Raw genomic sequence first — 14,101 nt, forward strand, 5'->3', positions numbered from 1 at the left:
CTATCTATCTATCTATCTATCTATCTATCTATCTATCTATCTATCTATCTATCTATCTATCTATCTATCTATCTATCTATCTTCCAACCATCATTTATCAATTTATCATCCATCCATCTATCCTATCATCATTCCATCCATCCATCCTCCAACCATCATCCATCTATCCATCTATCATTCCATATTCATATCCTATCATCCATCCATCCATCCATCCATCCATCTATCTATCTATCATCCAACCATCTATCCATTTATCATACAGTGGGTACGGAAAGTATTCAGACCCCCTTAAATTTTTCACTCTTTGTTATATTGCAGCCATTTGCTAAAATCATTTAAGTTATTTTTTCCCCTCATTAATGTACACACAGCACCCCATATTGACAGAAAAACACAGAATTGTTGACATTTTTGCAGATTTATTAAAAAAGAAAAACTGAAATATCACATGGTCCTAAGTATTCAGACCCTTTGCTCAGTATTTAGTAGAAGCACCCTTTTGATCTAATAAAGCCATGAGTCTTTTTGGGAAAGATGCAACAAGTTTTTCACACCTGGATTTGGGGATCCTCTGCCATTCCTCCTTGCAGATCCTCTCCAGTTCTGTCAGGTTGGATGGTAAACGTTGGTGAACAGCCATTTTTAGGTCTCTCCAGAGATGCTCAATTGGGTTTAAGTCAGGGCTCTGGCTGGGCCATTCAAGAACAGTCACAGAGTTGTTGTGAAGCCACTCCTTCGTTATTTTAGCTGTGTGCTTAGGGTCATTGTCTTGTTAGAAGGTAAACCATCAGCCCAGTCTGAGGTCCTGAGCACTGAATGTTTTCGTCCAGGATATCCCTGTACTTGGCCGCATTCATCTTTCCCTCGATTGCAACCAGTCGTCCTGTCCCTGCAGCTGAAAAACACCCCCACAGCATGATGCTGCCACCACCATGCTTCACTGTTGGGACTGTATTGGACAGGTGATGAGCAGTGCCTGGTTTTCTCCACACATACCGCTTAGAATTAAGGCCAAAAAGTTCTATCTTGGTCTCATCAGACCAGAGAATCTTATTTCTCACCATCTTGGAGTCCTTCAGGTGTTTTTTTAGCAAACTCCATGCGGGCTTTCATGCGTCTTGCACAGAGGAGAGGCTTCCGTCGGGCCACTCTGCCATAAAGCCCCGACTGGTGGAGGGAGAGAGGTTCTTTACCTCTCTCACCAAGGCTCTTCTCCCCCGATAGCTCAGTTTGGCCGGACGGCCAGCTCTAGGAAGAGTTCTGGTCGTCCCAAACGTCTTCCATTTAAGGATTATGGAGGCCACTGTGCTCTTAGGAACCTTAAGTGCAGCAGAACTTTTTTTGTAACCTTGGCCAGATCTGTGCCTTGCCACAATTCTGTCTCTGAGCTCTTCAGGCAGTTCCTTTGACCTCATGATTCTCATTTGCTCTGACATGCACTGTGAGCTGTAAGGTCTTATATAGACAGGTGTGTGGCTTTCCTAATCAAGTCCAATCAGTATAATCAAACACAGCTGGACTCAAATGAAGGTGTAGAACCATCTCAAGGATGATCAGAAGAAATGGACAGCACCTGAGTTAAATATATGAGTGTCACAGCAAAGGGTCTGAATACTTAGGACCATGTGATATTTCAGTTTTTCTTTTTTAATAAATCTGCAAAAATGTCAACCATTCTGTGTTTTTCTGTCAATATGGGGTGCTGTGTGTACATTAATGAGGAAAAAAATTAACTTAAATGATTTTAGCAAATGGCTGCAATATAACAAAGAGTGAAAAATTTAAGGGGGTCTGAATACTTTCCGTACCCACTGTACATCATCCATCCATCCTCCAACCATCATCCATCCATCTATCTATCCATCTATCCATCTATCTATCTATCATCCAACCATCTATCCATTTATCATATATCATCCATCCATCCTCCAACCATCATCCATCCATAAGTGTGTCTAAAGTATCCACACGCTTCTTGGTGCTACTCTTCGTCACATTACACAAGTAAAATGTGTTGCAAATACTGTCAACTTTGATGTAGTTTAGTTTGTACTTGTAGTTAGTTTAGCACACATTGTTCCACTAAGGTTAAGTGCGAACAATTAGGACTCAAGCTACATAAACTAGGAATAAAACGCAAAATATCACCTGGAAGAAACCGGAATTCCTCAGGGGAATTCTGTGTATTCAGTGGAGGTGCTGAAGGCATTACGGCTGTGCGAATAACGAAGCAATTATATGAGACCCGTACAGCCACTGTACTCCTTCACTGAGACAGCCAATCAAACGTTTACCCCAGTGACTGCACTCATTACCACAGCACAAACCAGCCGGGTTTAACGCCACAGTACAGAGAAGAATACGAGGAGATTACTCTGTGCTATGAAGTGAGATATTACAGCTGAAAACATTCGCTGTGATTTGAAGAGAACAATCTGACACAGAGCTCTGCTTTATGCTGCTATATCACACTATATTTGTGTCAAACATAGTAATTCAGACAATCTAAACCTCTATATTTCCAGTTGTGTAGTATACCTGATGCTTGTTTACAGTGATTTTTAGCATTCTGGGATCTCTAATTAGAAACAGCCCAGACTCTGAATCAAACTACAGGCCAGTCACTAGAAATCAAGAACTGAGGAAAAACAGAATGTTTGTGCCAGAACTCTGAATTCACAGCGAGTCAAACTGTGAATCAATCAGCAAACTAATCAGTTAATTAAATCTGGTCTGCAATTCAAGGATGGATCAAACGTTGGATCAATCTGTTATAAGATCACAGAGTTGAAAACAGAAGACAGAAACTAATGATAACTAAATGTTATTATACAGGGTGTAGATCACAGACAGGTGCCGCATAAATGGTAGATTACAGGTAGATCCAGGGACCCTCGGGGGCCACAGAAGATCTTAATAATTAAAAAATAAATAAATAAATTGCAGTTATACTATTATATTGACAGGCTCAGTTTTTGACCAAAATAGTTTTGTTATAGTTATATTCTCTTTAGGTTTATATACATCATAATATCAAAAATTATTTTAATTATTTGGAACCATTTGTAATTATAAGTATCATTTATTAATATTAATAACAAACAATACTACTAATAATAATAATTATAAATAGTGCTGGGCAACGATTAATTGTGATTAATCGCATCCAAAATAAAAGTTTGTGTACATAATATATGTGTGTACTGTGTATATTTATTATGTATATGCATGTACACACATGCATTTATATATTTAAGAAAAATGTTATGTTTATATATTAAATATACATGTAAATATTTTCTAAATATATATATATATATATATATAATGTATGTGTGTGTCTTTATATAACTTAATAAACATACACAGTACACACACATATTATGAACACAAAAACTTTTATTTTGGATGCGATTAATCGTGATTAATTGTTGCCCAGCGCTAATAATAAATAACTATATTTTCATAATATATTTTCATAACAAATGCGCAAATATTAAGTAAATAATAAATATAATTCTTAAAATATAAATAATAAATATTATTATTATTATTAAATATAATTTTTCCTCACATAGTATGTATTGGTCTATGACAATATACAGAAGCGCATGCCACTTTAAAGAGGCTTTTATATATTTTTTTTAAGATGTCCCTCACAAGAAGATTCTGATATTTGTGGGTCCTATCATAAAGACATCTGAAAAGCCCTGCTGCCGTTTACACGCAGGTGTTCATTAGTGTACACTGCAGATTACAGGTGTAATGAATGCTACGATTGCTCACAGGGGATCCAGGAGGCCCTTCAGGTCCAGGAAAGCCAGTCTCTCCCACAGGCCCTCGTTCTCCCTGTGTGGAAAGACAAAAGAGTGAAAATGGGACATCATCATTCTGTTGCCAAAACCTGTCGTATGATTGACAGCTGCTAACAAGCAACAAAGCAAATCTCACCGGCTCTCCAGGGATCCCTGTCTCACCACGCGGAGCAGGCTTTCCCTATCAGTTACAGAAACGACAAGGAGAAAGAGTTAGACCTCAAACCTGGTGTCCATCTAAACCACATGTAGGCTGAGAAAATGGTTAAAACATCCACTACTTTTATCTAAATATTCATACATGATATGAAACCTTTCTCTTGTGACAGACCACTAAACCGTCACAGCTTCAATGTAAGAAAATCCCATAGGAACTGTGGCATTAAATATGCTTATCCAACACAACTAAAAAAAAGATATCAGTTATTTTACAGTCCAGTATTGTACATGTCAGAGACAGAATCTTATATATATATATATATATATATATCTTCTAGCTTATAATATAGGGTTGAACTTTATTCAAAATAAAATTAAACACTAGAAAATAAACACTGGAAAATACATAAAACACTAGAAAATAAATTAGTATAAAATAGTAAATAAATAAAGAATAAAATTAATAAAAAATACTTCAAATGCTACAAGCGAATTTTGGCATCACAAAATTATAATGTATAGAATGGAAATTGGACATTTATTTTGAGATTTGCTAAAGCTTACATTTAATAGTATTATTAAATTATTAGTATTTAATTATATTTATTGAATAATTAATATCAAACTCAATATAAAAATATGGGAAACAAGCATGGACAATATTCAACATTGGTCGATGGCTTAAACTTATATTTTACAATAAAACATTTACCACCTTAAGCTATGCAAGTTATCTTAATGTATTCTGCTTTTTTTTAAAACTTCAAACCATAATTGACGCACACCCAACTGAAAATCCTTATTCTATGAGAAGGATGGCACTTCTTGAATTTACTTAACAAACTAGGGTTTTCATGAACATTTTTGCCATTAATATTGTGAAAACTGACTATAGTGAATTCTGAAGGCGTTGCAGGCTGTGTATTGTGCCATTTACTTATTAACTATCTTATTGCGTGTAGCTTATTTCCTAAATAATAAATAGCTGTATGTGTAGTACAGTGATTTGAAAGCAGGAAAATAACAACAGTATAACTTACAGTAGGACCAGGAACACCAGGTGGACCATGTAGGCCAAGATCACCCTTCAAACACACAAACACACACACATGTAAGATGACGAATCTACTGCAAAACCGCCTGAGAACATGTCAGAAAAACACAATGATTGTTTTTCTTTCTGTTCTCAAAACCAACTGTGCTTGACAAGTCCTCCAAAATCATTCTTTGAGTATCTCTGTGCGTGTGTGTGAGAGCTGCTCTCTTTCCTCTATATGCGCTCTGCTGGCTTTAGGAATTAATGAGCTGCTTTTAAGTTTTGGGGCACAGCATGCAAATAAACAGCTTGAGATCAGGCAGCCTCGTGGCTGTTGTGGAGTCGGCGAGCGCGCGAAATGCTGCGACTACATCTTGACAAGTCCTTTCTGGGAAGAGTGGGCGAGTTTGATGCCACTCAAAGGAGGAAGCTGCTCTGGCAGACAGACGAAAGAGAGTCTCCATGCACCAGCGCTCAGATACGTGCAGTCGGGGGGGTCTGGACCATTCTGTGGGCTCGATTTAATGAAGCCTATTATTTCTACCCTCTCTAGTATTCTTGTATTCATGGTCTTTCTCTTGAATTCTCGAGTGCTTTGACTAAGCACTGCGGTGAAATTAGAATACTAACAATGTTTGAATCAATTATGGATGTCTGTGCACTATCCTCCATCTCTCTGTCTGTCAAACACACACACACACACACGCCAAAACTGCAATGTCATGTCAAATCGTGAAGGTACAGAGTGGAACGGCTGGTTGAGCTGTTGAAAGCTGTGTGTAATCTGGGACACTCAGATAGGGTGAGAGAGCGTCCAGTGACACGATTCATTCAAATGCGCTTACCTTAGCACCCGGCAGCCCCTCTAGACCTGGTAATCCCATCAGCCCTGGCTCACCCTGGAATAAAAGAAACACATTCCAGCTCAGCACGGACACCTTCATGCGTGAAAGTCTGTGTGGGGAGTGACAAAGTAAAAGTGACAACACAACTAACTTCACTACATTTTTTTCTCTAATGAAAATGGAAGAATTTTGGATTGGAAGTCACTATTGGGTGTCAAGTTGTTTAAAGAGAAATGCACAAATGGTGATTTTGAGTAAAAGACTTTCAAACTGTGTCAATATTGGCACAATTACAAAAAAAAAAACATAACAAAAACAATTAAAAACACTATTTTAGCCCTCAGGACTCTTGGAAAAGTAATGAAAATGTGTCACCAGTGTCATTTTCAACATCACAAATGTTGTATTTATGTTTAACAGCATTACAATTTAGAATAAAATGAATTGTTTTACTAAAGCTAATTTAATATCATTTTTTTTGTATTCTAAATATACACAAATAATATATATATATCAAACTCAATATAAAAATATGGGAAACAAGCATGGACAATATTCAACATTGGTCGATGGCTTAAACTTATATTTTACAATAAAACATTTACCACCTTAAGCTATGCAAGTTATCTTAATGTATTCTGCTTTTTTTTAAAACTTCAAACCATAATTGACGCACACCCAACTGAAAATCCTTATTCTATGAGAAGGATGGCACTTCTTGAATTTACTTAACAAACTAGGGTTTTCATGAACATTTTTGCCATTAATATTGTGAAAACTGACTATAGTGAATTCTGAAGGCGTTGCAGGCTGTGTATTGTGCCATTTACTTATTAACTATCTTATTGCTATTTCCTAAATAATAAATAGCTGTATGTGTAGTACAGTGATTTGAAAGCAGGAAAATAACAACAGTATAACTTACAGTAGGACCAGGAACACCAGGTGGACCATGTAGGCCAAGATCACCCTTCAAACACACAAACACACACACATGTAAGATGACGAATCTACTGCAAAACCGCCTGAGAACATGTCAGAAAAACACAATGATTGTTTTTCTTTCTGTTCTCAAAACCAACTGTGCTTGACAAGTCCTCCAAAATCATTCTTTGAGTATCTCTGTGCGTGTGTGTGAGAGCTGCTCTCTTTCCTCTATATGCGCTCTGCTGGCTTTAGGAATTAATGAGCTGCTTTTAAGTTTTGGGGCACAGCATGCAAATAAACAGCTTGAGATCAGGCAGCCTCGTGGCTGTTGTGGAGTCGGCGAGCGCGCGAAATGCTGCGACTACATCTTGACAAGTCCTTTCTGGGAAGAGTGGGCGAGTTTGATGCCACTCAAAGGAGGAAGCTGCTCTGGCAGACAGACGAAAGAGAGTCTCCATGCACCAGCGCTCAGATACGTGCAGTCGGGGGGGTCTGGACCATTCTGTGGGCTCGATTTAATGAAGCCTATTATTTCTACCCTCTCTAGTATTCTTGTATTCATGGTCTTTCTCTTGAATTCTCGAGTGCTTTGACTAAGCACTGCGGTGAAATTAGAATACTAACAATGTTTGAATCAATTATGGATGTCTGTGCACTATCCTCCATCTCTCTGTCTGTCAAACACACACACACACACACGCCAAAACTGCAATGTCATGTCAAATCGTGAAGGTACAGAGTGGAACGGCTGGTTGAGCTGTTGAAAGCTGTGTGTAATCTGGGACACTCAGATAGGGTGAGAGAGCGTCCAGTGACACGATTCATTCAAATGCGCTTACCTTAGCACCCGGCAGCCCCTCTAGACCTGGTAATCCCATCAGCCCTGGCTCACCCTGGAATAAAAGAAACACATTCCAGCTCAGCACGGACACCTTCATGCGTGAAAGTCTGTGTGGGGAGTGACAAAGTAAAAGTGACAACACAACTAACTTCACTACATTTTGGAAGAATTTTGGATTGGAAGTCACTATTGGGTGTCAAGTTGTTTAAAGAGAAATGCACAAATGGTGATTTTGAGTAAAAGACTTTCAAACTGTGTCAATATTGGCACAATTAAAAAAAAAAAAAAACATAACAACAATTAAAAACACTATTTTAGCCCTCAGGACTCTTGGAAAAGTAATGAAAATGTGTCACCAGTGTCATTTTCAACATCACAAATGTTGTATTTATGTTTAACAGCATTACAATTTAGAATAAAATGAATTGTTTTACTAAAGCTAATTTAATATCATTTTTTTTGTATTCGACCATGTGATATTTCAGTTTTTCTTTTTTAATAAATCTGCAAAAATGTCAACAATTCTGTGTTTTTCTGTCAATATGGGGTGCTGTGTGTACATTAATGAGGAAAAAAAATTAACTTAAATGATTTTAGCAAATGGCTGCAATATAACAAAGAGTGAAAAATTTAAGGGGGTCTGAATACTTTCCGTACCCACTGTATATATATATATATATATATATTAGGGCTGCCCCCTAATAGTCGACTAATCGTTAGTCTACCAAAATTTTATTAGTCGCAGAAAAAATAATCCACATTGGCGAAGTCACGCAATTGGTTAACGGCTAGTCTATGGTAATACAGTACATCAGGCAGGATATCCAAACGCTCGCCTATCATTCATTCACCACAAATATGGCTTATTTTCTGAAATATGTAAACAGCAGCAACGTTGCATGGCCGCTCAATCTAATGTTAACTATAGAAATGTGCGCTGTTTAAGTGTGTGTGCGGAGTGTGGAAGTCGAACAGTAGCGCTCGCTGCAGGACAGATGGAGGCGCCGGTGTGCTCACTTGCTCTTAAAATACTCCCTCATTTTTGGTCATACAGATAAAAGTAATACATCTCTCAAATCTGTAAAGACTCCACGTTTATTTGTGTGCACTCACAATAACAACAAGATGCGCTTTTGTAAAATAATGAAAGCAACATGATGCGCTTTCTGCCGTCTCGGTCTGTAAACTTGAGCGTGAAACTCAGAGTATATCTTTGCCTTACAGACATTAAAAATATATCTATAGAGAGTGAAATGTCTACTTTCAAATGAACCAATTCAAATGTAAAAAATATTCTCAGATTATGTAATAATGCATGTGAAACATGCATACAGGCGCATCCACTTCTGTGGAGATGACGAGAAAGCACTTGTTTATCAGTGAATTATTAAAATGTTAATGCAGCCTCCTTACTGTTTTTCCCTGACACAATCATAATCATAGCTTCTGCGGTGCGCTGTGGCAAGCTTTATGCATGTGCTTGAGTGCTTATTAGGCTTTGTAGGCAATTAAAGGATCATTATAATGATTTAAATGGTTTATTAGTAAACGTGCGATTAGTCGACTAATGCTTAAAATGAACCTACTAGTCGACCAAAACAATCCTTAGTCGAGGGCAGCCCTAATATATATATATGCACAATTTGATCAGATTACAGATGGATTGCAAATGAGGCAGAATTTAAATAAATAAATAAATATAACTTCATCAGGAGCACAATTGTTTGTTGGGGTGGAAATTTGGGGATAAATGAATAATTGCTATTATATAATAACTTCTTTATATAATATTTTTATATAATATATTTGCATTTTAATTAAGTCTCTTATGCTCACCAAGGCTGCATTTATTTGATTGAAAATACAGAAAATAAATCAGTAATATTGCGAAATATTTTTACAATCAAAAATAACTGTTCTCTATTTTAATATAGTATGTAATTTTTTTCATATGATGACAAACTGAATTTTCAGCAGCCATTACACCATGTTGCATGATCCAACATTTTCACACAAATATTGAAAAGGTTTATTTTTACTTTTCATTTATATTATAATAGTTTCAAAATGTAACATTTATATATTTTTTTATGATGGATTAGCTGGATATTCTGAATATTGGATATTCTGGCTCTGGGACACAAGTAAAACAATCAAATCTATACATAACGGCATTTGAAAAGTAGCAAAACTAAATGATGAAAGCATGGTAAAAAGTTTCCAAGTCAAATTTAATGTTCCCTTCATATATATGCATAAAAGAATTAAACATATATATATATAATACAAATCAACCCTTGAGCCACAAAAGTGCCAGAAGTTTAAAAGATTATATCACAGCAATGGTTTGGAATAGAAAAAATAATTTCTTTAGAAAGTTGTGACTTTCCTGTTTCCTTCAGTGGAAACTCAAAATGTATTTCCAGGTCAAAGCGACTGATGAAGCAGATCACAACAGTGTAGCTACCAAACTGGTTGTGTAATGTATTTTAGCGACTCAACAAACACCAAATGCCATTTTTCAAGGCATGTCACTGATTATTTCAATTAAAACCCACACATTTATCTTCAGCCTGACAAGTGCGTCGAGTTAACTCTAATTCTGTCGCATTACCATCCTGACAAAGCATTTACTTTCCTCCTTCCATTTTCATTTAGCCTGCTGTGTTAATAAATCACACGTACTTCGCCGCAAACAGAGCAGCTCGTAATTCACCCCAAGTGATTGGCTGCTTCTCCACACCGAACCAGTCCACGGAGTGCTGAAAAATCTGCGTACAAGCATCATATATTACGTTCGTCTCACGGCTCAGTCGCTATTGGCGGACAGCAGCGGGCACCACGTTAATGGGCCTCGCCACCGAGACGGATTGCGGCAGTAATTGTCACACGTGTAGATTGCCATGTATAACAGAGCGCAGACCTACATGGGACCAGAAAGAGGATCGACTGGAGACAGATGGGGGCAATTCTAGTGCGGTGCCAGAGACTGCTGGGACCATTTATTCAAATGTCAAATTAGCATGCCGCTGAAAAATGGTTTTGCAAAAAAAGAAACAATAAAAAATATCAAAATTGCACCCGAGAGAACAGGAAGTGCCAGCTTTTTGGTTGCTGGAGCTGCATTGTTGCTATTGTATTGTCGTGCATGTGGTTTTGTTTGGGGGCTGCGCATGTACCGCATTCACAACATCTCCCACAGGCAGAGAAATATGCGGCAACAATTTGATTTAGGCACCGTTCCTGATCACTCCTTTTGTTGTTGAGAATGCTGTGTGACTAAACTGTCGTGCTCGGCTGCTCTCGGGCTACTTCTGAGCCAGGAGCTGTGATTAATGGAGACTAGCCAGAAAGCGAGTGCTGGCCAGACCTGTTTCTCTCAATCCAGAGGCATAGAAGGGCAGAAGACCATTCAATACAAATCACAGCGATGCAACACTCACCATCCTTCCTTCATCTCCTTTGGGCCCCTGGAAAAGAAAAGCACAGAATTATCCTGTGAAACCTTATTTGACCTTACGGCTCTGTGTGCTATCAATTAATCCAATCTGTGTAATTAGCTGGATTACATCTGCTTAGATTTGCTGTCAAACAGTAACAAAAGAGCCACGAGGGAATTATGCTGACAGAATTTTGTTCCAAAGCCTAGTGAGCTGTCGATCTGACCGGGTAGAGCACAATTCAGAATTTAAGAATCGGATCGTTTGCATTTCATGAGTGTGAATTTTGAATTGAACTGGCAATATACCCCAGGAAGTTTAATTGGTATGATCGGAATAGAATTTATTGACTTGTAATTCAAAGAAATTGCAGTTACACAAGAAATGAATGTTAGGAAGTTTGTGACAAATAATTACATTATGATTGAAGAATACATGCATAATTCATATGTAGAATAAATTTTTACTGATTAGAAATATTAACTCAGTTCAGTACTAATCAAAACAACTTAGAGATTTTAATTTTGCCATAGAGCACCACAAAATGACCACTACAATGCTATTAGATAAATATTTGACCATTCAAATCTACTAATTAAATAATTGTATTAAGATGTTGATGCATTTTGGGAAATCTTATGGGAAGTGTCCTTCCAACAGTTTGGAGAAAACTTAACTTGATAAAAACAACTAATGATATAATGAATTATTCCTTGTGTGTGTAAGCACACTTGGCAATAAAGCTCTTTCTGATTCAGAATTCATAAATACATTGAATATATAGTATATATTGTAATTTGAATTCAAGGAACTAGAACTAAAAGGAAACTTAATTAAATTTTAAAAAGTCTAGCTTCAAGCTAAAAATGTAAAACTTAACTGATATTATTATTATTATTTAACATTAATTGTAATTGATTATATTTCATGTATTAATAATTAACACTAAAATGCATAATTTATTAATTATTCACACTAAAATGCATAAAAGCTGCACTTAAACGCTGAATTTTGCTTATATTTATTTGTAACTCCGCTTCCACTGCAATTCCACTGTCAAATATCTTCTTTCAAATGAGTCTGTGATTATACATGTAACGCAAAGGCCTCATTAACGGAGGTTAACAAGTTAAATTCAAATTACCGTATTGTCCCGAATATAAGACGATGTTTTTTTCTTGGAAATACATCTGAAAAAACGCGGTCTTCTTATATTCAGGGTCTAGACTTTGACATGTCAATAATACATCCACAAAAATAGGTGGCGCCAAATACGCATAAAACGAGTGTGCCATGAAATACGTAATGTAATGCGTGTCGTAAAGATCACGAGTAAAAACAAAAGAAGCAGAAAACTTTACAGCTGCATGAGTCGTGACTGTCACGTTAGCCTGATGGGACCAAACTCCCGTTGTGATTTTAACACGTAAGACAGTACCCAGATTTGAAGACTACAGTAAGATTTAACTTCTACTGTTAATAAGATTTTGGTAGGCTACTATTAGATGGATAGCCTAAATGTCCTAATTCAGATGGGCTACATGTTTTTTTTAATTTTTTTATGGTATATCAAAAAGTGTATATTTTTAAAATGTGATTGTTGGTACATTTTACCAGTTTTTACCATACTTTCAAAACAAAAATTCAAATAGGAAAAATATGCAATATGAAAATAATTGAAGACAAATGTGTTTTACTGAGAAAAAAACAAGATTTGGTTTTTAAAAAGCCTTTTTCCAAAAGGTACATCTGGAAAAAGGGGGGTCGTCCTATAATCAGGGTCGTCTTATATTTGGGCAAATACGGTACAACTTGAATTACAATTCTGAATTCCCATTTCCTTAATTATTTAAATACAGCAATTAAATAAGATTTTTAAGCATCCTTAACTGAATTCTGAATGGTGCACATCTATCTATCTATCTATCTATCTATCTATCTATCTATCTATCTATCTATCTATCTATCTGTCTATCTATCTATCTAAGGCATCATGTGTGTTGTGCACGAGTGACTGTTTATGCCCATATAGAGTTTTAAAGGGGTCATGAACTGAGAAATCAAAATTCCCTTGATCTTTGATATATAAATAAAAACATTCTGTAAGTTTCAGAACTCAAAACTTTCTAATTAGTCTAAAAACAGCTTATATTGAAGCCTATCAGCCAAAACGACAGGCTGTGGAATGTGCCACTTTCTGATGTAATATTGTGGCTAAACACCACCTCCGTAAAAGAAGATCAACGCCTGCTTCTACATCGCTGCCTGTTTTGCCCCGCCCACTGATTCGTGCACACAGTATGTAAATGACAAGAGCCAAACCAAACAATAAACTTCATATTTACTGAACTTTCAGACCACATCAGTAAGAACTTGGTCCTTTTTTCACTTCATTTTATCACATATTCATGAACAAATAAGGCACAATACATCACAGGATCTTCTAAAAGATTTAAACAAAGAAAATGCTGTGCTGACTATATTGGATCCAATGTCACACCATACAAGTGTGAGTAACTTTTTTATTATGTGATCGCTATTGCTTTGTCTTGTATTACAGATCGTTTGATATGTACTGAGTGGGCTATTTTATAAATGTATATTGCTATATATATTTCTGTTTTATATATTTTTAATGTAAAAATCTTGATAACATTATAAGTGGACCTCAGAGAACAGTAGGCCGTTCACGACCCCTTTAAATCATTTACTTATGAGGTTTCATGATGCTTAGGATGCTGAGTTTGTAGACCATAGACAATGATGAAGCATGCTAGGTTCTGGAAAACAGCCTACACCGAGTTGCATTAGACATAAAATATAAACACCAAAGTGAATTGAGGCAAATTGAGCCACTTTTTGAGATGATATCCAAGAGTGCCTCTAATTTACCCTATTTCCCCCAATAAAACAAGACTGAATATTACATTCGAAAGCTAATTTTACCCTTTAGCACACCAGTGAGTTAATATTTCCTGACTCTGCATTCTAACAGAATCCAGCCACAGCAAACGTTCTCCCATTCACAAGGGTCT

General features: G+C 36.6%; 1 protein-coding gene across 1 annotated transcript in view; it reads right to left on the reverse strand.

Moving 5' to 3' along the window:
• The window catches only part of LOC107601030 (collagen alpha-1(XIX) chain-like), a 99,076-nt gene that overhangs the window by 25,644 nt on the left and 59,331 nt on the right, over window positions 1–14,101 (reverse strand). Inside the window, exons 29-33 of the mRNA XM_016293045.1 lie at window positions 11,070–11,096; window positions 7,625–7,678; window positions 5,018–5,062; window positions 3,955–3,999; window positions 3,790–3,852 (exon numbers count right to left, since the gene is read on the reverse strand). Coding sequence (XP_016148531.1) covers window positions 3,790–3,852; window positions 3,955–3,999; window positions 5,018–5,062; window positions 7,625–7,678; window positions 11,070–11,096 — 234 coding nt within the window. The remainder of the gene's footprint in view (window positions 1–3,789; window positions 3,853–3,954; window positions 4,000–5,017; window positions 5,063–7,624; window positions 7,679–11,069; window positions 11,097–14,101) is intronic.

This window comes from Sinocyclocheilus grahami, unplaced genomic scaffold, assembly GCF_001515645.1.
Source record: "Sinocyclocheilus grahami isolate Dianchi unplaced genomic scaffold, SAMN03320097.WGS_v1.1 scaffold297.1, whole genome shotgun sequence".
Taxonomy (NCBI): Eukaryota; Metazoa; Chordata; class Actinopteri; order Cypriniformes; family Cyprinidae; genus Sinocyclocheilus; species Sinocyclocheilus grahami.